We start from the raw sequence: 25,555 nt of genomic DNA on the forward strand, positions 1-25,555 counted from the left end.
CACATTAAATTCATCCATTGACTGGGACAATTTACGTGAATGTTTGTCTGTAACGACCACTGTTCACGACGTACCTACGATAGACATTTAAACTGTGGGGTCACCAAAGGTTTCTTAACGCCTTTAATTATAAAATAATTCGAAAAATTAATCAGGAATAACCTTTATGTTTTGATTTATATAATTGATATAAATCAAAACATCGTGTTATTTCTGATTAATTTTTCGAATTACTTTATTAAGGTGTTGAGAACCTTTGGTGACCCCATAGTTTAAATGTCTTTAAAAAGTACATAGTGAGCAGTGATCGTTACATACAAACATTCACCTAAATTGTCCCAGTCAATGGATGAATTTAATGTGTCAATCAATGGCCACAGCCACACTGTTTTGAATTTCATTCTAATAGAAAAGGTATTAAAACAATTAAATGTTCTTAGACTTTTGAAATTACAACTAAAAAAGGGATTATTTATAAAAAAAAATATATTTAACTTTTATAAGGTCTGTTCTATAATATTCTTCTGAAGTTTGGAATAATTGTGGATAATTAAATTCTGAAAGATTAGAAAAATTACAACTGAAAGCAGCACATATTGTCACTGGTATAACAAGCTATGCTAGCACTCAATCACTTTCTTTAGAGACGGGATGGGAAAAATTAAAGATTAGACGGGAAGTTAAGAAATTATCTTTATTTTACATTTATGAATGAGGACGCCCAAGAATATTTATTAGATATAATACCTCCTACTGTTGCAGAAACAAACAATCACAAAATATATACCAAACTTCTAGCAGACTGTCTCTTTATCAGGAATCATTTATTCCGTGTAGTTTCAAACTGTGGAATTCGCTCGATTTAAGTATTAGATAAAAATGTTTAAATTAAATATTATATAAACAAATCACCCCCTAGATATTTCAAAGTAGGCGATAGATATTTAAATGTTTTACACGCAAGATGAGAAACAAATGCAGTGCCCTTAACATGGATCTGTATCACGTAAATATTAAACTTAACGCAATGTGTCAATTTATACAAAAATGCTCAACATTATTTTCTCGCGTGTAAAAATTATACAGTTCAAAGGAATAACTTATTTTTTGAACTTAAAAAAGAAAATATACCTACCGACTTTGAAAATTTAATGTACGGCAATGCTATGTTTAATTTGAACATTAACACGCCAATTTTTACAAAAGTGCAGAATTATATTAAAGAGATCAATCGCTTTTCATAGTTTTAAACATTATGTTTAAATACATATCAATAATAATGTAATTACTTTTTGTTGACTTCGAATGCAATTGTTCATTTTTTCCAAAGACATGGATCATTAATTTGATTTTATTATTAAACAACAATTTAATTTAATTGTTCAAAACACCTTTTGAGTGAATATTTATTCAAAGGTTAAAACAACTTATTAGGTAGGTCTATCATAAAAAAATTACGGTCAACTCGACTTTTAGGAATCGATGAGCCATGATGTCATTTAAATTCTTGTTAATTTCATGTCTTCATATTTATATTGTTTATGATATTATTACCAATGTGATTTCAACTGATCGGGCGGAGCTTAAGTTTTAATTTGCATAAGGACAGTCTATTTGAAGATGTGTATGATAAGGATGATTTCCGTTATAATTGTTATTGATTTCTAATCACCAATCAGTGTCACCTAATATATTTATTAAAGGATGAGTGCATGATATGGGAGGTGTAGAACAATTTTAAAATAAAAAAAATATTTATATGTGCTATAGCTTAGTATTTGAAAGTACCAGCTCTGGTATTATTCTATTCAAATATTTCTTATTTTGAGATTAATATTATAAAAAAAAATATATGTTAAAAATAAGATATTTACACTCCATTTTTCCTTCCTAAAATATAATCATAATACAAGCTTTAAAAAAGTAAATTCTCCGTTTACGCGTGAATGTTTTGCCGCTTTTTAGATTTACTATTTAAGCACATCTTATAATCCTGTTAAATCATTCTGTATTACGAAACATGGCTTAGCGTAAGCGAATACTTTCCTCTCATTCAAAAGAAATAGTCTACAACGTGTCAAAGTTTTTTGAGTCGCAGATTCAGCAACCGACATCCACGCCAGTAAAAGCATACACAGAAAGAGCAGCAGAAGCTACCCTGGTTAGCGAGGCTACTATACGGAGAATTTGACGTGAGAAAATGAAAAAGGGAGACTTTTTTCACAATAAAGACAGAAAGTAAGAGGTCCATATAAGCATGTTGATGTCTTCGATAAATGTGCCATAAGACAGAAGATTCATGAATTTTACACAGTCCGCCGTCAGTTACTAACCATTGACAGACTTTATGAATCGCTAAAGTGTGACATTAATTTTCCCGGGGTAAATCACTACTTCTGAAATTTGTGAAGGAACTTGGTTGCAAGTGGAAGCGCTCTCAAACAAAGAGAAAGGTTCTGTTAGAGACGGATGCCATCGTTGAAAAGCGAATTCAGTATTTGAACAGAATAAAAGATTACCGGAAGAAAGGTATGAATTTGGTGTACATAGATGAGACGTGGATTGACACTGCATATACTGCAAAGAAATGTTGGCAACATGAAGATGAATGCAGGGTTTTAGAACCAGTAAGCCGCGGACAATGTCTTATCATCGTTCACGGGGGCGGGATGTTGGGATTTGTACCAAATGCATTACTGATTTACAAGGCTAAATCGTGTACTGGTGACTACCATCACGAGATAAATGGTGAGAACTTTAAAAAGTGGTTTACAGAAAAACTTTTGAGCAACCTACCCGAAAGAGCGTTATAATAATGGACAATGCATCATACCATTCTGTACAGTTTGACAAATGTCCCACAACCAATACCAAGAAAGATATTCAGGCTTATCTTCGATTACACGAAATAGTTTGAAAATAAACTTCTCCGTCCACAGCTTCTTGCTTTAGCAAAAGCCAACAACCAAACGCCAAAATATGTTATAGACAATATCGCCAGAGAGAGAGAGGACATGAAATTTTACGTCTCCCTCCTTATCATTCAAATCTTAATCCTATAGAACTGATATGGAACCAAGTAAAACAAAGTGTCGCCTCAAGAAACGTTACCCACAGGATTGGCGATGTTTTAAAACTTGCGCATAAAGCAGTGGCAGATATCACAGTTTCTGATTTGGAGAAAACTTGCCGTCATGTTGCAATTATTGAAGAAGAATACAGAAAAAGAGACATTGTAATCGACGAACAAATGGAGAGATTGATAATTGATCTGGCAGACAGCAGTGACAGTGATAGTGACAATGATGACAATGTTTAACATACTTTCAATTGTATAATTTTCAAACGTCTTTGATACATTAAAAATTGTGTGATGAAAATATTGGTTTCAGTTTATATATGCTTTACATGTAAATCGAAGTTGAAAACAAATTAAAAGTATTGAACAAAATAAAAAAAAAGAGAAACATTGAAACATTTTATTTCACTAAAGGCCTCAGATGAGGCATGATAGTACAACAATATAACAAATAAAAATAAGATATAATGCATGAACAAAAATATTTACAAATGCATGAATAAATGGGAAGGTAAATATCATTTGTAAATTGACATTACAATTTTACAGAACTTGGCTAAGACAACAAGAACAAATTTATCTTTGCTGTTCATTAAATTAGAGAAACTCATAGTATTTTTAACTTTACAAATATCTGCAGGCAAAAATTTCAGCCTTTCAGCATTAAAGTGAGTACAATCATATATATAATGAAATTCATCTCCTAGCACATTGCTGTGACATAAATCACATATTCTTTCTGATCTATCAATGCTATAAAATCTACCACATTCAATAGGTAACCTATGACTACTGCACCTATATTTACACAAATTAATTCTAAGATCAAAAGGCAATGTAGTTAAATAATCTTCAAAACCAAACTCAGACTTGTACATTCTATAATTTAAACATTTTGAGGTATTAAATATCTGAGCTTTCCATTCATTTACAAACAAATTGTGGTAATACTGTTTCACATTTTTAGACAACTGACAATTTGTATCTATATATTGATTATTCCAGGCATTAATAAAACCACATTCAGATATAATATCGTTTACACAATTCAACCACTTAGAGTGGTAAACATTACCAGAATCAAGTTTATATAGCATTTCATACAATGTACGAGAAATTTTCTCTTTTTTGCCAGTAACAATACGTTTCCAAAAACCAACCATTCTTGCTTTAATATTAACAGACATCGGTACTCTACCTAGTTCACCATATACAATGCAATTAGGTGTACATTTTTTTACTTTCATTATATATTTACAAAATTCTAAGTGCAGTGATTCAATAATATCATTTTTCTCATACCCCCAAACTTCTGCACCGTACATTAATATAGGGTTAACCATAGCATCAAAAAGTTCTAACAATACATCTATAGGTAAATACAATTTGTCTTGCCTTACGTAATACATAAAACATTGCTTTTTTGGCTTGTTGAACCAGTCTAGATTTATTAACATGAAAAGTACCTTTTCTAGAAAATACAATACCTAAATATTGAAATTCATCAATAACAGATAAACGGTCATTATTATATATAAAATGAACATTTTCAGCCTGTCGACTTTTAGAAAATATAACAACATTGGTTTTTTCAGTATTAACTTTGAGATTCTATGATTCACAATATAAATACATTGAATTCAATGTTGATTGTAACTCAACTGCAGATTCTGCAAACATGACTGTGTCATCCGCATGTAACAATTAAAAATACACTTCAATATCATCATTGTCAAACAGTAAATGAGACATATTACAAACATCATTCAGTCCACTATAAGCATGTGACATAAACTCAGTCAAACCATTAAGAAAAATAGAAAATAATAGGGGCGACAGGTTTTCACCCTGCCTCACACCAATATTAGATGCAAAAAAAACTCTGAACAATTAGATCCATCTCTTGCACAAGATTTTGCATTTTTATACAAGTTTTGTAATACAATCAGCAATTTACCATCTATACCATTACGTAACAATTTTTGCCATAATAATATTTTGTTAACAGAGTCAAAAGCCTTACGAAAATCAACAAAAGCACAATACAATTTTTTTCTTTTTAATAAATACAAATCAATGAGACATTTCAAATTAAAGATATAATCAACAGTACCATACCCCTTTCTGAAGCCTGCCTGTTCTTCACATAATAATCCTAAACTTTCCAAATAATTGAACAATCTATTATTCAAAATATATGTAAACAATTTTCCATAACAACTAAATATCGTAATACCTCTATAGTTGCCAGCACTTGCAGGATTACCTTTCTTTTTAAAAATAGGGCAGATAAAACCCTTTGGCCATGAGTCAGGTATAATACCACTTTTAAATACAATATTAAATATTTTCAAAACTACAGGCATAAATTTACAAGCTGCATGTTTCAAAAATTCATTAAGTATCATGCCATCGCTACGTGCTTTGTTATTTTTAAAGACTTAATTGCATTTACAACTTCCTGTTCACAAATAGACTGATTAATTACAGTATTATACTCACTAATATTCTCTGGTAATACAACATCAATATCATTTTCTACATTATTCAAATTTTTAAAATGGTTAAAAAATAAATCAAGAGCAACCTTCTGAGATACATTTTTACCTTTCTCGCAGCCCTTGTGTAACAATGACCAATAAGACTTAGGATCAGTGGTACGTAAACCACGCAATTTACTTATTAATGCCTTCTGAAACTCGTTAAATTGAGTTTTCTAAGTTTTCTTGTACTCTCTACTTTTACATACCAAATCATCATAATTAATTGTTGAACGTACTCTATAGTAATACTTCTTAGACCTGCGATAATTTTTACGTTTTACATAACATTCACTATTGAAATACTTCTTACGATGTACAAATTGAGAGTTACATTTTTTTTAACATTTTTATCATTGATTTTAACAAACATATTGGCTTGTTCTGCCGCATTCCTTATAATATTAACACAATCATTTACAACATTATTGACAGTTACATTATCAGTATTTTGAGAATCAATATCCTCTAATTTATTCAAAAGTTCACCTATACTGGTATTGTCTAGGTTCTCCGTGAAAACTGGTGCTCTGTCTCTGGCCCATATTGGTTTTACAATAGACTCTGATTCACCATGCAAGGTGATTACAATGTTAGAGTCATTTGTATTGACCATATCATTGTCATTAACATTAGAGTTATTCAAATCTACATCAACAACACAAGTTAAATTTGTACACAAATGTAAACAAATAGGTTTATGAATATCACTAAGAATTGGATCAAATAACAATACATTGAAATCAACAATCGATCGAAATAGATTCGGTGATACAATGGCATAATCAATAACAGAATTATTACAAGTTGTAAGCCCAATATGCTTGTCATTACCCACTCTACCATTAACAAAGAACAGTTCTATTAAACTTCTACATAGTTCTAATAATTTTTGCCATATTTATCAACCTTATGCTTATCTTGAGATTGTCTTACAACAGGGATACCACATTCCTCTAATATATGTAAATTATTAACAAGACTTTGGCATGACACGGGTTATGTTCTTCTCATATATGTTATGATGGTATGATACTAAACCCCTAACGGGAAGGATTGTGCCTGATGTTCATATGACGAAATCATAATCTTTCAGTCAGTTTAGTTGAAGTCTGGAGCTGGCATGTCAGTTAACTGCTAGTAGTCTGTTGTTATTTATGTATTATTGTCATTTTGTTTATTTTCTTTGGTTACATCTTCTGACAGCAGACTCGGATTTCTCTTGAACTGAATTTTAATGTGCGTATTGTTATGCGTTTACTTTACTACATTGGTTAGAGGTATAGGGGGAGGGTTGAGATCTCACAAACATGTTTAACCCCGCCGCATTTTTGCGCCTGTCCCAAGTCAGGAGCCTCTGGCCTTTGTTAGTCTTGTATTATTTTAATTTTAGTTTCTTGTGTACAATTTGGAAATTAGTATGGCGTTCATTATCACTGGACTAGTATATATTTGTTTAGGGGCCAGCTGAAGGACGCCTCCGGGTGCGGGAATTTCTCGCTACATTGAAGACCTGTTGGTGACCCTCTGCTGTTGTTTTTTATTTGGGCGGGTTGTTGTCTCTTTGACACATTCCCCATTTCCATTCTCAATTTTATTTGTTCAATATTTGGCACAAAAGTCAAGAATATTATTATCAATGTCAACATATTCATTACAGTTATTACAATGTGCATTGAAATCACCAAGTAAACAAACTTGTAAATCTGATTCATTTATAAAATTTTCAATTTCATTAAACATGTCAACACTACTATATAAACTACCATCAGGTGGGATATAAACAACCCCAAATAAAGTTTTTTGAAACAATAGCATATCATTAATGGTGAACCATAATACACAATGACTAGAGCAAGTAAATGGGTCCCTTACATGGACATATTTGCATATATACTCTTTTACAGAGAGAGACAGTATAACCATCCCACTTGTCCCCCATACTTAAAAAAAACAAACTGCAGAGTGTGAAAACGCAGCACGTTCGACAATAAATAAATACATGGTTCCGAACGAAAGATATTCTGATAATTCTGATGGTGACTTATTTGAATTTAAAGTTGTTTCTTTTGTTCCATTTTTTGTTCGTCTTTTTTTTAGGCATGGCGTTGTTAGTTTATTTTTGATCTATGAGTTTAACTGTCCATCTGGTATCTTTCGTCCCTCTTATTCAAGTTATCCAACTGCCCCACCTCCCATCCCAACAACAAAATCATTCGGAATAAAGCTGGGACTATTATACTAATAATATAGTATAGTATAGCATATAATAGTTAAAAGGAAGGAAAATGTATATTTAAATGTTATAGAATTACGAAATATGCATATTTTGCAACTGCCGTCGTCATAGTTAAACTTTTATATCCTCAATTTATTGAATGTAACATTTATAACAAGTTTTACAACTAAAAGAACAGCTGTGTCGCCATATTTACCTTGCGAATACACATATATGGTGTTTACATTTTTTTTACCGGATCAATGACCATAACTGGACACTTCATTGATGAGCTTATCCTTAAACACCTATATTTAGATGGACTGGTCTATGATGAGCGAACCGTTTAAACTCCGCCCAGTCAAGTGAAATAAATCAAGTAATATTATTATGTATTTTATTTTTGTTCGGTCTTTATTATTTGTATGTAATGGAGAAGACGTTCTAAGTTGCAAAACGTGTGTCTAATCCTATTGTCAATGTTTTGGACAATAAAATATGTTAAACTAACACCGAAGTGCTGATTACTGGGCTGGTGATCCCATCGGGGACGAAAGATCCACCAGCAGTGGCATCAACCCAGTAGTGTAAATAGTTATCAAAGGTAACATGCTTACAAGTTATAGCTATTCTATCAAAAATACCATCATGTTGCAAGTAGCAATTCAAATATACCACTAGACGTACCTATTGCATTAATTGCTGTGTCCTGAATAACTATGATATAACGACCACTGGATGTTTTACCAAAAAAAGCAAATATTTTTTTTTTGTCGAAATGGAAGAGCTTAAAAAATTGAATGTTAAGGTTTTACAAGAATGAATATCCTCAACAAAATGACCTATATCGATCCCGTCTCTATTGATATGAAATTAGGAAAGAAAACGGGGAATGAGTGAAAGAGACAACAATGCGATCAATGAGCAGAAAAAGCCCAAGGACACCAATAAGTCTTCAACACAGCGAAAAAATCCGCATACAGGTGGCCCCTTAATCAAAAATGTGTACTAGTATGCGAACGTGGATGTCACGCTAGATTCCGAAATATTAAAGAACCAGAATTAAAAAATCATTCAACACTTAGCAAAAACCAGATGCTCCTGACTTGGGACAGGTGCAACAATACGGCGGAGTTATATATGTTTTGTGAGATCTTGACCCTTCCCTTTTAATTCTGGCTAATGTAGAATGATCAAATACACAGCAATACACACGGTTAATTTCAGTAAAAAATTATGTTTAATTTAAATAGAGAACAAACGGACTTATTGTGAATGTGAAATTATGGTTAGCAATTTTGCAATCAGTGAATAACTTACGTTTGTGGTTAGTTTTTCTACAAACAAATAAAGGAAGTAAAATAAATGTCATACTGCTGATATGAATTTAACGAACATAAAAACATTAGTGAAATCGTTAATCATGGTGACACCGCAATTAATTGTGTATAGAGGCTATAGAATACCAAATTACATTGTACATACTTATGGTATTGGGTACACACATTAATTTCATTTAATCTTTAACAGAATTTGCTGGACGGTTGTAATACAAAGCGAAACAGCATGAAATCAACGTTGTACCAAAGAAATGAATTCTCAACACTGGACTATGTTATATTTGTGGTAACCTTACTAATATCATTAAGTATTGGGATATACAATGCTTTTAAATCTAGATATAAACAGAGTACCAAGGAGGTCTTGCTAGCAGGAGGAGAGATGGGAGTGATACCTGTGGCTTTTTCACTGTTTGCCAGTTTTATTTCATCCGTTTCCATGATAGGAATACCAGCTGAAGCATACATTTTTGATTCAATGGTTATGTGGGGCGCAGTGGCTGCACCAATATCCATATATCTGTCGGCTTACATTTATATTCCAATTTTCTATAATTTGAAGCTGACTAATGCATACGAGGTAAGACACATAGCTTGTTTCATTCTCTTGAACAAGTATTTACTACTATATAATTTTATTTTTCAGATCAACTATTTCTTTTCATCTATTGTTACTCATGCATGTTATTCCTAAGGCACATGCTTTCACGATTTCACGATTGATTTCTGAATTTTGTGTTGCAAAATATCAAATATCATCCCGTCTTATGCAAGGTTATTTATTTTGAGCTATTAGGGGACGATCATTTGATATTCGGGGGGGGGGGGGGGGGGGTTTCTTAATCTGAAAATGCAAGTTCTGTTTTAATTATTTTTTGACAATATTTTGGTCTCAAAGCATAATGTATAGATTCAATGTAAGACTTAAGTTTCTAGGGACAACATCAAAAGACCCATGCATGATAAAGCAAAAATGTAATTCACATAGCTAAGCCTGTGGCTTCTGTTTTATTTAAACTCATGATCAAGTTACTAACAAAATTACTAAATTAAAAAAGGAATGCAACAGTCTTTACAGAGAAGGGCAATCAATGAACAAAAGAAAAATAAATAAGAAACATTGATCCCGAAAAAACAGGGGCTACATCTGAGGGAGAACAGAACTTGCTTCTTGCAAGGCACTCGCTGTGAACACAATAAGATATGAAGACAAGTGTTTGGTTTTAAAATTTCCTACATGAGGCATTTGCTTCAATGGTAGTAACGGTCCTGTAATAAAAGTGAGGTAAGTGTTCTAGAGAAATATATTCCTCAAGTTAAATGAAACTAATTTTCAAATATTTCAAGTATACTTAAATAATATTTATGCTTTTATTTATTAAAAGATTTGGGAATCAGTTATTTATTTTCAGTACATTGCAAGTCAGGTAATTTATTTTCAAACTACCACAGAACAAACCATTTATTTTTGTGATTATCAAGGCCGAGTTATTTATTTTCAAAATCCTCCTGGTCCCCTACAGAATATCAAATGGTCCTCCCCTTACTAAGCCAATATTTTCATTTTCGCATTCAACCTGCCTGCCTCCCACCCACCACAGAAAAATCAAACGGTCGTCCCCTAAACTTAACGAGTCTGTATCAAATATATTTTAAAACTATCTTTACGGAAACCGGTTGCTTTCACAATCTTTTCACCTCCTTATGTGACTTCATCTGGAATTACTTTGTTTAATACAATATTAGAATGGATATAATCCATTGTGGAATATTGTATCTGCATTGTATTGTATTTAACACCTGTATCTACAGAGTGTACAATTATAGCAGACACTTATTTATTGGCAAACGCAAAAAATGTTTTCCATAATTATTTTTTTGTTTTATTGAATTCTACTCGGTTTTTTAAATAACCAAGAACGTATCTAAATGCTTATGAGTAAGTTAACTTAAATAACACGGAATTTGATGAGACTGTCATTAAAGTGAGAGGGTTAGCGCTATAGAACCAGGTTTATTCCACCATTTTCTACATTTGAAAATGCCTGTACCAAGTCAGAAATATGACAGTTCTTGTCCATTTGTTTTTGATGCGTTTTGTTATTTGATTTTGCCATGTGATTATGGACTTTCCGAATTGATTTTCCTCAGAGTTCAGTATTTTTGTGATTTTAATTTTTACAAAGTAAGACAGACTACAACTTAAGGCGTCAGTAGTTTACTGACGTTTCAATGTCGTAAATCGATAAAAAAGAGAAAACTTGTCACAAAAAGACAACTACAGTCAAATGATAAATGATGTTCCTAGAAAAGGTTATCTGTAAAATAAAATGAACAGGTACAAAAAGGTTTGAATATACTTTACAGGTGCACGTTATAATTAAACAGGGCAATCAAGTCAACATAAAAACATTTAACTACATGTACTTTGCTCGACACAGCTTAGTTAATAAAGTTCGTGTATAATCATTCATTGGTAAGTGCCAAAAAAGATCGGAATTCCTCATCCCTATATATATTTTTGGATTTAAAAATACGCCCTATAAAAGCAATGCCTTTTTAAGTTCACAAAGATGCAGCTATTTATCGCTATTTTACGAAATTTTCCTTTGATCTTACTGACTGACAATTTCGTTTCTCAGCGTGTCGAGTAATATGAAAAGTTATCACTAGAAACTAAGGTAGAACGTACGTTGTCATTGAAATAAACAACGTCTTCATATGTAAAATAGCGATAAACAGATTATCATTGTAACCTCCACTCGATTTCTTTTCTCACTTTTGCCATACCGACTCAAGCGAGAAAATCAATCTCGTCGAGATGACCTACGATAATCTATAACTATCATACATTATGCTAAAACCATTATTCATAATGTCACCCAGCTTCAACACTCTCCACGATCAAAAACTTAAAGCGACAAGGTAAGATAGCATGATTCCCTAGGGATAACAAAAGTGCTCGAAAAAAACCCATATTATTTCTATTAAAACCAATGATATATAGAAATCAAACTTACAGCCATTGCACAGATTGTCCCTACGTATCCCTCTTTTCAACGAGTTTGTTTTTACATTAGTAACACGAAAGATGCAACATGTAGAACAGGATGTACCTACCCTTTCCGGAGCACACAGATCAACCCGGGTTATCAATTTTTTTTAAAAGGTTTATGTGTTGTTCAGTCTTTAGTTTTTCTATGTTCTGTTTTGTATACTGTTGTTTGGCTTTTGGTCTTTTTTTCATGACAATGATAAGTTATAAAATAATTGTTGAATTCATTTAAGGAAGAATAAAGTACCTGTATACATCAAGGAAAACTGGAAGCGCTTCCATGACCATTGTTTCATTTTTTTTAACAAAAATAATGGAGGAGGATTTGCGCAATAACCAGTAACCTACATAAAAGCAGTATTAACTTTAGGTCTTGATGATTAACCATCGTCTTTTTTTTATCATAAAAGAAGGTGACAAACATCCACAGAATTGTCCTTTCAATCCACCGATACTCGTTAATATCTTAATTTTAGATCCCTCCATCCACCCCATACAGAATGAAACAGTCATTTTAATCTTGCGTGACGTATATGATCAATTATAATAACTCTACCACTAAGAACATAGAACTAAATTTTCGAATGATCATCTATCAAGTCAAAATTATCTTCGAAACCTTATCGATGCGGCACTGGCTACAGCCGTGTCCACGTGAATTGTTGAATTAAATGAACTAGATCACACCCGCGAAATCGCGGGCATACACATTTGTAAACTGTTGTAGGATCAATTTTTGTAAAAGATATTATGTCTGCATGGAGAATTTCATAAAAGGTATCAAAAGCCCCCTCACTTTTGTTCCTAAGTCCGTTAACTGTTTCCTTTCTGTTAAATTCAATTATATTCATGTCTCTACCCTTTTGCTACAATGCATTTTCTTTGTAAAAGTCAAATCAAATTATCAAATTAAAAATTTGCACCGCTTCAAACAAAAAATAAATGTAACTGCTTATCGACCATTATTATTCTAACAGAAATAGATATGCTTCTAGGACAATCCATTAGTGCTTTTTTTTCTCTTTTGAGAGCCCTATTAAAATGCTAATGGTAGGATTTGAATCTTGTATAAATGACGAATGCTAATTTGAGGGGTCACGGGTTGGAGGGGTCCTCATCCCGAAATTCCTGGGCTTAAAAACATGAAATCCCGAGGTGCCTAATTTAAAGACATTCATATCCCGAGGTGTCTAATTTAAAGACATTCATATCCCGACATCCCGAAATTCGAAAAAAATATTCCCGGATCACGAAAGGATCATTCCCGAAATCCCGAGCTTAAAAACACCCGATCCTGACGTCCCCAAAAAGTCCTGCCTCCCTCAAGTCTCCACCCTACTTTCATTTTGGCCAAATCACTACTTTCACTTTCAACAATAAATTTTTATGCTCAATTTAAGGGCATTTTGTTTCCTAGTCTGTGCGACCGTTCGTTCGTTCGTCCGTCCGTCTGTCCGGCTTCAGTTTAACTTTTTGGTCGAGGTAGTTTTTGATGATGTTGAAGTTCAATCAACTCGAAACTTAGTAAATAATTATGTTCCCTATGATATAATCTTTCTTATTTTGAATGCCAAATATTAGAGATGTTACTCAATTTCATGGTCCACTGAACATAGAAAATGATAGTGCCGATGTGGCATCCGTGTGCTATGGACACATTCTTTTTTCCACATGTTTGACTGATTTCAATATATATGCAACTGGTATGACCCCTTAAATAGTCATTTCAAAGAAAACAGAAGACAGAATTATACAGAAAGTCTCTATATATCAAATTATTATAATCGTAGATTACATGTAGATAAACGCGAAAAATAATTGTCCTCTCTAAGGAGATATGATCAGGTATAATAGTTGTGGTTCTTGCGATCCAAAAACCATAATATTGAGAACGCTCTGATTGGCTTATATATTTTTCATTTTTGTTATCTATCATACGATTGATCCATAAATCATAATATGGAGAACGGTCTGATTGGCTTATTTATTTTTCATTTTTGTTATCCATCATACGATTAGTTGTAGTTGTGCATATTTAAAACCGGAAAACCTATCTATGACCAAAAGTCAGTCTGGTGACGGAATCAATATCCGGACACCCTTTTTATCGTTTTTCTCCCAAAATAACTCAATCTGAATAATCATAAAAATAGATGACAAATGCGACTATGCATGTTACCTATAGGACAGAGAGGCATGATGATTAATTTATTGTGGAAGGAAGAGAAGCGACACACAAATTGAGGCCGTCTCGTTTAATAGTATAGATTCGAAAAAATGATAACTCTTCCTTTGTCTATGTGCCTTTTTGTGTTTCTTTGTTACATATTTCTTTGTTTTTATAGTGACTAAGTTTATAAAACAATGTTGACTTTTTTACCCCTATTTTGACATTTTTATCTATGGTGTCCGTTTTTTGTTGTTGTTCACACATCGTTTTCAATATAATCAAATGTTATGCGACTTTCGTACGAGTGAAAGGTTAAGCTAGCTATTAAACCAGGTTTCTACATAAGAAAATGCCTGTGCCAAGTCTTAAATATAACAGTTGTTATCTATTTGTTTGAGTGTTTGATGTGTTGAGCTTTTGATTTTCCATATTATAAGGGCCTTTCCTTTTCGAATTTTCCTCGGCGTTCGTTATTTTCATGATCTTACTTTTTTATTATTTTTTTATTTACTTCGGTTTTAACATTGGAGTATCGTGTTGATATGGTTGTGATAATGAAAACAGCCATATACTACAAGTATTTGGTGTATATGTTGAATTTCTCCCATTTGAAATAACAAAAGCAAAAAAATAGTACATGTTTTATATACTAATTTAAAAAATAGTTTTTCACATAAATATTCAATTCTATCTGATTTTTTAACCCCTTCAATCATATTAAAAAGACCAACGATTGTTTTTTTTCTTCTTAACGATTCCTTCCATTGTTATGTAATTTGATAATATGAACTTTAACTGTACAAATGGCCCAAGAGAATTAATAGAGATGTTAACTTTTGACATTTGACCGAACATATAATATAAAACAATGTCCAGGGCATATTCGTAAAATAGAAGTTGATCATACTTGTTAAAAAACGGCAATGAAATGAAAATAACAGATATTACAGAATAAATCACGCAACCTTAATAAAAATAAATTTGTAGTCCTACTAGAAATAAAAAAAAAAGACAACAATTGATGATGAAATACAAATTCCTCCTTCATTCTACAGATTCCCCATCATTTAAGTACTAAGTACTTTCAATTAAACAGTTTTCATTTTGTTTTAGTCTGTCATTGAAAAGGATAAGGAGCGACTCGTCGGACGATTGGTTTGTCTTTTGTCAATTTTATATTTGTATTCAAAATGGTTCCGAGGGATAATGCAAGCCTGGAATGCCTATCGTCACCAATAACAACTTCTTTTAAAAACAAATATATTTAATTTTCGCCAAAAGTTAATGCTACTGAATGTAAAATACTATTCGACTTTCTTTTCATGATACTATTCATTACTCATATTAGATGTGTCGTTCAAAATACCGTTGCGGGATGCAGAAATGCCAGTAAATGCCGTATAGATTTTATCATTCATTGGGCTTGGACTAATTGTATATACATGTTCTGTAACTCCTATGAAGCCCAGTTCTGAAATATAAAAAGGTCAAAATTATACATATATTTACGTAAACTGTGATGAAAAGATTGAAACTGTAAATTTTATGATTCAAAACATTGTTGTACGTTTCAGCCACGCAGTTTATAGATTGTATCCCTTTTGTTGTAGTGTTGTGCTTCGAACAGCGTTATACTACTGTTGCGTTATTTACAAGAACATTAGGAACTATTGTTGAATTTATTTTCTGATATATATCCAACTATCAACAGCAATAACTCTCTATTTCTATAGTTTGATATTTCAATATCACACGGGAAAATCTTTAAAAAAATGTACAGGAAAAAAGAAAATTTAACGTTATCTTTTGTAGATAATAGTGTTCCTATGTCTAACAATTATTGTACGAGTATAAATATAACATTTTTTTTTAAATTCACCTGTGATTATAAATTATAAACGTCACATGACATACGTCACTTTTTGTGACGTTGAACCATTTATGAGAGGCGCAATTCATATTTCGTTTGTGGTGTCCTGTTGTGCATTTGTTTTCTTTCATATTGTACTGTTATATTATTTATTTATTTATTTGTCTGTGCTGCATTCCTGTTACGTATATCTATCATTAAGCAGTATTGTTAACATTGACATATACGCGTGAGGTTTGGATAGCCACAACCACAGTTATAGTCCACAATTTGTTTTAAAAAAATGACCTATAGCTAATTAGAAATATGGTAGTTTGTATCCACAGTTCGTTTCTATGTATCTTGACTTTTGTTGTAGTTCAGTGTTTCTGTAGTTCCGTTGTTTTTAATACTTGACGTGTTTTCTTTGGAAATAATTTGTTACTCGGATTTGTTTTTGTTTAATTAGTTAATGACTATTGAAAAGTGGTATATATTAAGGCAACAGTAGTATACCGCTGTTCAAAAGGAATAAATCGATTGAGAGAAAACAAATCCGGATTACAGACTAAAACCACGGGAAACACAACAACTATAAGTGAAAAACAACGAAATAAGAGAACACATTAGTGCTGCAACCAACGACAACACATATACTACTATTACTTTTAGTATATACACATTTGAATCCTCAACTATCCTTTATTTCTTTGTTGCAGAATATTCATTTTTTATCTTGAGAAAGTTACTAGTATTTATTTTCAGTTCTTACCAGGCCAGTTCATTCATTTTCAAAATCCTCCTGCAATGCTCCAATCACTTCTTAGTCACTGTGGAGCAAATGAGAGTGATTATTAAATGCATGTTGATGACAGACACTTTTCTCTGAAAAAAATCACCATATATACCCTTATAAAACAGAAGCTTTCATACTGGAACTTTATAGAACTTTATAGAAATGACACTTGGTCACGCACTTTAATATATTTCGATAATGCTGTTGTCTATCCCACTTAAACTTGTAATTTCGTAAATTTATATTATTAGATTATATGCAAAATGATGTATGACATGCGTATTGCTGTTATCAGAATCCTTGTTACAAGGCCTTTTATTTAGGTCAAGCACGTATTAGTTCGTCTTCTCAAATTGTGGAATGTCAATGTTAAACAAAACAAAAATAAACGTGGCAGTTTGTAGATTATTCAAAGTGCATTTACGAATTAAAATAAATCTGTTATCAGACATATATCGAAAGGAATTGAATGTTAGCCAATATAAGCAGGCGTATGGCCTTCAACAATGGGAAAAAACCCATAAAAAATTCTCGACCTGAAAAATACATGACAATACAATTGATAAAAGTAACGACCTATTGTATAACAAACCCATAAACGAAAAAACAAATATATAGACATGAACATCCAACAAGTGCTGAGATACAGGCTTCTGACTTGGGACAGGCACGAATGTGGTGGGGATAAAAATGTTTGTGAGTGTTTAACCCTCTCCTCTACAGATTTAGACTACACAATGATGCAAGTTTCCAACCAGAAGTATAAAAGTACACAATAACAATTAAACATAAATCTATGAATGAAGGAAATTACACTTTTTTAATCGCTGTGTGTATGATTGAGGTATTATAAGGTCTTTAATGTCCTCAATGCTCTTCAACTTTGTACTTGTTTGGCTTTATAACTATTTTGATCTGAGCGTCACTGTTGAGTTTTATTTATGTAAACGAAAAGCACGTCTGGCTTATAATATTATAATTCTGGTACCTTTGATAACTGGCTATAATGAAACATTATTCTCCCGTTTCAACCTTTATTTCAATCATAGCAAAATTTTAAGAAACAGGTATAGAGAATATTAAAATGTATTTGGGAGAGTTTCTCCTTACTCCAAAATATGGGGAAAATTTTGTTAAAGATAACAGAAGATGTGGTATGAGTGCCTACGGACTTCGTAAATGTCATTTGCACCTGACCCACTTCTCTTATAACTATCACATTTGTTATTTATTTCCTTGTGATATGTCCGGAGGTTATTTACGTGTGGTCTAAGACATTTATCCATATGTATTAACATGGGACATACACTTTCATAAATGTCATTTTCACCTGACCCTCTTCTCTCATAACTTGCAACGTTAGTGAGTTCCTGTTTCTTGTCCTGATCATGAGGTCATTATCTTGTTGGCTGTAATTCAAAAAATATAAAAATTATAATAATTGTTCAATAATATTAGTTAAAACATTAGGACAAATCCGATTTGTTTTTATATAAATAAAAATCTTTACTAGGTCAAGGCTTTGCTCGTTTATCTTTACTAAAAGGTTTGTTTTTCTTAGTACACAGCTGCTCCAAGATCTCATGATATGCCCTACAGAAATTTGTGCAAGAATGAAATGAAAAATGTAGACTGTAGAACGTTTTAAATCGTAAGTCAGTAAATAGGGGTTCAGCAGAAAAACGCAGGAGGATGTTCTTGAACGTCTACAAACGCTTAAGAGTCCAAAACTCTGGAAAAGCAATTCAAATTTTTTTTAAATAGAAAACTGTTGTTTACTCTCGTTAATCCCAACAACAATGATAAGTAAGTTACTTCAATGCAAACACAAAGTCGTAAGTACATGACATCGTCCAGTATTTTAATTTATTTAAGGAATGACTTAGATATTTTTTCTGTCTATTCGAAATAACATAAAAAATTTGGTGCACACTGAATAACGCGCGTAGCGGGTTATTTAGCAGTGTGCACCACATTTTTTATGTTATTTCGAATAGACAGAAAAAATATCTAAGTCATTTCTTATAATTTAATTCTTAATTTCATTTTAAACCGTAGAAAACCATGAAAACACGTTGATGACGTCACGGTCACATGACTAAATTATGTCTATGGGCTCATAACAGCCAATCAGAAGACGCGTTATATCCAAAATTAAATTATATAAAGATGTTAGTATTTTTCCTTTTCAGTATCTGGAACTACGTTTTAGCAAGAGTGTTAGAATATTAGTCACAATTTGTTTTTGTGTCTACATGGTAAGTTTCACCTTTGTATTACACTCGTATCTATTACTTGATTTATTTCACTTGACTGGGTGGGGCTTAACCGGTTCACTTATTGAAGAATAGTCTATCTATAGATAGTTTTGGATACACTCATCAATGAAGTGTTCAGTTATTTGTCCTATATCATACTCTTAGTTCTTTTGTATATCAGTTTAGTGAAACTGATAGGTGTTTAGAAATCAATTATAACGATAACGGCCATCATCCTTATCACACACACATCTTCAAAGAGACTATCCGTATGGAAATTAAAACGTAAGCTCCGCCCGATCAGTTGAAATAACATTGGTAATATGTTTGGTTGAGCTTACGGGGTTTCACCTTCCAAGTGGTAACGAAAGCTGCTGTTTTATAACTTATCACGACGAATTACATACACTGGTTTGGTCTGAGTCAAAATGGTATGTCCTGTAAATGTGAAATATGTCTTTACTTATGAATTCAAACTCACTCGTTAAATGAATAAAAATATTATATTTACTTACAGTTTGTACAGGTCTTCTTGAATGTCATGGAATAAGTAGAAATTGTTTTGTTTATATTAGAGACGGAATTACGATATAAAAGTTGTTCTGATAGGAACAGATATCATACCATTTTTATAACAATCGTTTACAGAAATAAAAGTTATGAGGAACACATATATCTTGCCATCTGTTGTTTAATGGTATACGAAAGGGGAGCAGTTTTCACGGTAATATGAGATTCCATTTATGTCTACATTTACCAATGAGATAAAGTTTTCTATTTTACTAATGAAAACGGGAAAAGAGGAAAGTTTAACAAATAAACTCATATTTTATATAAATAACAAATCTAAACAACGTTTAATTGTAGAAGTAAAACATACATTGACATATTTCAATACCAACCAGTCATTTTAATTTTATGTTTAGCTATATAGTGTTTGACAAATTCAGTACTTATGTTTCTAATTTTGGCTTTCTGGTTCTGCGAAAAATACCATGATTAAAAAAAAAAAGAATCATCTTGATAGGATTTTGCTGCATCATTTGAGCTGTATTATCTCAACTTTTCAAAGGTTATTGTACAAAATATGTAGTCTTCAGTAACAAATTGAGCTGCTTAACATGTAGCCAGTGCACAACAGTGGACTGAACAGGGTACACTAATAATTTGTGAATTTTCTTCAGGACACCTTTTAATTTTACAGTTGTGTTGTTTCCCTTTCATGTCACTTACTCCATGATGTAGCGACTGGTGTTTATATCTATAGTTATCAAAAGTACCAGGATTATAATTTAGTACGCCAGACGCGAGTTTCGTCTACACAAGACTCATCAGTGACGCTCATATCAAAATATTTATAAAGCCAAACAAATAGAAAGTTGAAGAGCATTGAGGGTCCAAAATTCCAAAAAGTTGTGCCAAATACGGCTAAGGTAATCTATGCCTGGGATAAGAAAATCCTTAGTTTTTCGAAAAATTCATAGTTTTGTAAACAGGAAATTTATAAAATGACCACATTATTGATATTCATATCAACACCGAAGTGTTGACTACTGGGCTGGTGATACCCTCGGGGACGAAACGTCCACCAGCAGAGGCATCGACCCAGTGGTGTAAATAGTTATCAAAAGTACCAGGATTATAACTTAGTCCATACCTTTATGAAACTGTTGCACTTTAGATTATTCTAGCAACTGTAGTTGTAGATGTAATTTGTATATTTTCCAAAACGTCTGACTGAATTTCGTTTCTTAGTAATACTTGCAGTTTAATAGAAGTGTTTTTTTTTTCATTTGCCCTTTAAGTACCATTAACTTTATATGATCGATGTATCTTGATAAAAAAAATATATAGTAAATCTATATTTACTTCTTTAAATTGTCTTATTTTTTTTCAGATAATGTATATGGCAATCGTTTTATATGCTCCAGCTCTGGCATTTAATGCAGGTAACTATGAATTTTACTATAGAATTAAGAAGATATAAGTTTAAAAAAAAAAAAATAACGGAAGGTAATGACGGTAATTAAATGAGACGTACTTTAAATAAATACTTAGTTATTCGTTTTTTTTTCGGCTTTTATTTCTGTCTTTTTTGATAACCATTAACCAATTTTGTGATGTTAATCATAATTGACGATTGTTTTCATATGATCACACTCTGAGACCGATGGTTGTGGCTATTATCTTCAGGTCCATTGTTTGTTATATAGTACTTTAACCCTTTTCTGTTCTTATAACACCTTGGCTTTCATTTATTCGACACTGAGCGTTCCAGGTGAAGGTAAATCCAGACAAAACTCTTACAACACATTCAATTTAAACATTAGGAGATATATGTATTGTATTTTAAGCTCCGACGGCTGAAATAAGTGATTTATGGTCGCAAATTAAGTTTACTGGCGACGCGTTTGCGCAGCCAGTAAACGGGGATTTGCGACTATCAAATCACCTATGTATGCCATCTGAGCTTAAAAGACAATATTGTTATCTCCATTATAATGAAACTGACAGAAAACAACGTAAAATCATACGTCGAGTGCGCTCGCGCGTAAGTTTTCATAGCATCAATCGTAGATTTTCTTCGTTCATTTTTTTCAACAGTAAAACATAATTCAACATTTAAAAGTTGTTTATTCTTATTTTAAACTTTTTTGTTTTAATAATTCTATTATTCTGATGACAGTAACTGGACTTTCGCTGTGGGGAACAATATTATCTGCTGGGATTGTATGCATAGTATATACATCTATAGTAAGTATACATATACAAATGTGTAATCCATTAGAACTACGTATTGTGTATTAATTGATAATCATAACTGAAACAGAGTAAATGTTACTCATAGAATTGAGACAAAATTATAATGTTTGTTATATATTGAAACAAATTGTAAATGTTACTCATGATATTAAAACAAGAGTTAATACAGTATTGCACAAAAAAAAAGAGAGTTAGTGTCAGTTATAGTATTGAAACATAGAGTAAATGTTAGCAATAGTAAATCGCATGTTCCTGTTATTCAGCTAGAGTAAGCATTAGAGAGAAATGTTGTGTTTCAGCATTGCATGTAATAGACAGTTCTTTCAGAATATTTGTAAGGAATCCTTATAAGAAACTTGTAAAAAGCATTTGAAAATTATAAGTATAGCATACTCTGATGTTACATTGCAATAAGAAGTACCAATGTTTAAGTATGAATAGTTCCAAGATGATTAGTTTGAAAAATCTGATAAAAAATCTCTTGATTCTTATTTAAATAAATGTATGAATGTGGTAGATAAGAGAATATCATATTTTGAAAATAATTTAGAAGTAAATAATAGAGTACATAATACACCTATTTCCAGAATAAGAAATAAACTTCAAATACTTTCAAAGCGGTTTGTGTCTGTACCGGCCGACAAAGCAGCCAACAATATGGTGGGGGTATGCCGTAAATACTAGACGGACGTTCTTAAGAATGAAGTTTTAAATTCATCTACATTCAAGTCCATCCGCTCCACAGAGAGTCATATAGTAAACAAGAATATCACAACCACATCAAAGCTTAAGGTTTCTTCTGATCATTTGAAGGTCCCTACTATGTATTGGCTACCTAAACTAAATGTACACAAAAAACATTTAAATATCGTTTCATCTCGGCCTCTAGTAAGTGTTCTACAAGTAATCATTCAGTGCTCTTAACTAGTTCATTAACTACTATTAAAGAGCTTATCATAAACTATTGTAATAAAATATATGAACATAGTGGTATAAACTATTTTTGGAGTGTAAAAAATTCTTTGGATGTTTCAGATAAATTACGTGCTTTTGATGGTCCTTTTGATTCTGTTAATAGTTTTGATTTTTCTACTCTTTACACTACACTTCCACACTAGCTTATTAAACAAAAGTTTTCCTATTTAATTAAATGGTCGTTTGGTAAAGCTGAATGTAGATATATTTGCTGCAACTCATTTAAAGCCTTCTTCTCTAATGAGAAAGGTTAATATGCTAGATATACTTACTGAAGGTGTGATGAGATGATTGAAGCTGTTAATTTTCTCCTTGATAATATTTATGTACGTTTCGGCAACAAAGTTTATCGACAGGTTGTAGGTATCCCAATGGGCACTGATTGTGCCCCTTTAATAGCAGACTTGTTTTTGTACTGTTACGAATCACAGTTCATGACTAAACTCAGTAAAGACCCGTCGAAATTGCATTTAATTGATAAATTCAACAACACTTACCATTATCTTGATGATATTTTTTCGTTAAATAATCAAGAATTTTCTCAATATACTGCGGAAATTTACCAAAAGGAACTTACTTTAAATAAATCAAATTTATTCGGTAATAACTGTCCTTTCCTGGATTTAGATATTTCGGCTTTAAACGGGAAACTCCACACTAAAATTTACGTTCGCTATGCCCGTGTCTGTTGTGACGTTTTTGATTTTAACGAACGCAACCTATGTATTACTGGTGAATTATTAAACCAGGGATATCGTTACCACGAATTACTTAAAACCTTTACTAAATTTATCCAAAGATATAAAGAGTTGGTTTTGAAATTTGGTTGTACCTGTAGAAAACTTATTTCAAACGGGATAGCACATCCTCATTTTTACGGAAATGTTGTTAACCATGCCCGGAAATTTAGAAATGATCCATGTAAACTTGTCGCTCCTTTAAATAAACTTATTCTAAAAGGTTACCTATTCAACACTGTAATAAGATCATTGAATATTGTTTTTATTGGTATAAATATTGATTTTGTTATCAGTAAATTAAAAGCTAACTAAATATTACTAGTATGCTATATGTATATACATATTCATGGATCTACAATCTGTCGATACCTGTAACTTGGCATTGCACAAGGTCATGTTTTTCTCTGGCTGTTTATGACGTCTTTACACTAAATCCATTAGATGTTGGATGTGTACGAATTGATAGTTTAGTCTTAGTTGATTTTTTATTAGTTGTTAGTGGCTTTGAACTAGCTGTCAGATAACTGCGAGTACTCTCAGATCTGTTCATTGTGTCTTTTTGTGTGGGATGTATAAGTACCGGGCCACGTCCACTAGTATTTTTGTCCATCTGATAAGTTAAGCCTTTTTCAACTGATTTTTATAGTTAGTTCTTATGTTGTACTGTTATACCACTGTCCCAGGTTAGGGGAGGGTTGGGATCCCGCTAACATGTTTAACCCCGCCACATTATTTATGTATATGCCTGTAATTCAGTGGTTGTCGTTTGTTTATGTGTTACATATTTGTTTTTCGTTCATTTTTTTTTTACATAAATATGGCCGTTAGTTTTCTCGTTTGAATTGTTTTACATTATCTTATCGGGGCCTTTTATAGCTCACTATGCGGTATGGGCTTTGCTCATTGTTGAAGGCCGAACGGTGACCTATAGTTGTTAATGTCTGTCATTTTGGTCTTTTGTGGATAATTGTCTCATTGACAATCATACCACATCTTCTTTTTAACATTAAAGCCACAGATAAACTACATGAGCTTCCCTCTTCCTATTGTTTACAAATAAAAATGTATGTGATGAAGTTGAATACTATTCAATTAAACTTAGGTTGCCTCTTTCTCCACAATCAATTAAAAAAGTATAATAAAAAACTCAACGGTAATTTCAAAAAAAGGTAAATCCACTTAAACGACAAAATCATACGTTAGACAATATCAACAAACAGCACAAAAGGAAAACAACTGTCATATTTCTGACTTGGTTCAGGCATTTCCGAAGAAAATTATGAGTTCACAAGTTTCAGATATTTTTTTTTTCGGATTATATAAATGCTTTTATTGCCAGTTCTTCTTTTAGGGAGGTATGAAAGCAGTTTTATGGACTGATAGTTTTCAAGCCGTGCTTATGCTAACAGGTATCGTGGTAACCCTTATTTTGGGTTCTGTGAAAGTTGGTGGGATGTCAGCAGTTTGGAAAATTGCAGATGAATATGGAAGAATAAATTTTACTGAGTAAATAAATTATCAAAATATAGGAAATATTGACGAAGTTGTAGGCATTTTTGCAACGTGTTTGCACTTGTTCGCAGACAATTTTCAATGAGCTCCTACTCTCTCAGATTTGTCTCTCTTTAAATCCTTTGGTACAATAGTTATTGTAAGTATATGATGTTAAACTATCAGTATGGTGATAAAAATTACATCAAATTTAAATCTGGCATGTTTGTCCCTGTTTTAAAAAAAAATCCTGTTACAAAACTTTAATTTTTTTGGAAAAA

The 25,555-nt window shown here is 32.1% G+C and overlaps 1 protein-coding gene across 1 annotated transcript in view; it reads left to right on the forward strand.

Moving 5' to 3' along the window:
• The window catches only part of LOC143045413 (sodium-coupled monocarboxylate transporter 1-like), a 54,823-nt gene that overhangs the window by 14,282 nt on the left and 14,986 nt on the right, over positions 1-25,555 (forward strand). Inside the window, exons 2-6 of the mRNA XM_076217899.1 lie at positions 9,368-9,757; positions 19,240-19,305; positions 21,203-21,254; positions 21,992-22,059; positions 25,135-25,289. Of these exons, the coding sequence (XP_076074014.1) occupies positions 9,368-9,757; positions 19,240-19,305; positions 21,203-21,254; positions 21,992-22,059; positions 25,135-25,289 (731 nt within the window). The remainder of the gene's footprint in view (positions 1-9,367; positions 9,758-19,239; positions 19,306-21,202; positions 21,255-21,991; positions 22,060-25,134; positions 25,290-25,555) is intronic.

Source organism: Mytilus galloprovincialis, chromosome 9 (genome assembly GCF_965363235.1).
Source record: "Mytilus galloprovincialis chromosome 9, xbMytGall1.hap1.1, whole genome shotgun sequence".
Taxonomy (NCBI): domain Eukaryota; kingdom Metazoa; phylum Mollusca; class Bivalvia; order Mytilida; family Mytilidae; genus Mytilus; species Mytilus galloprovincialis.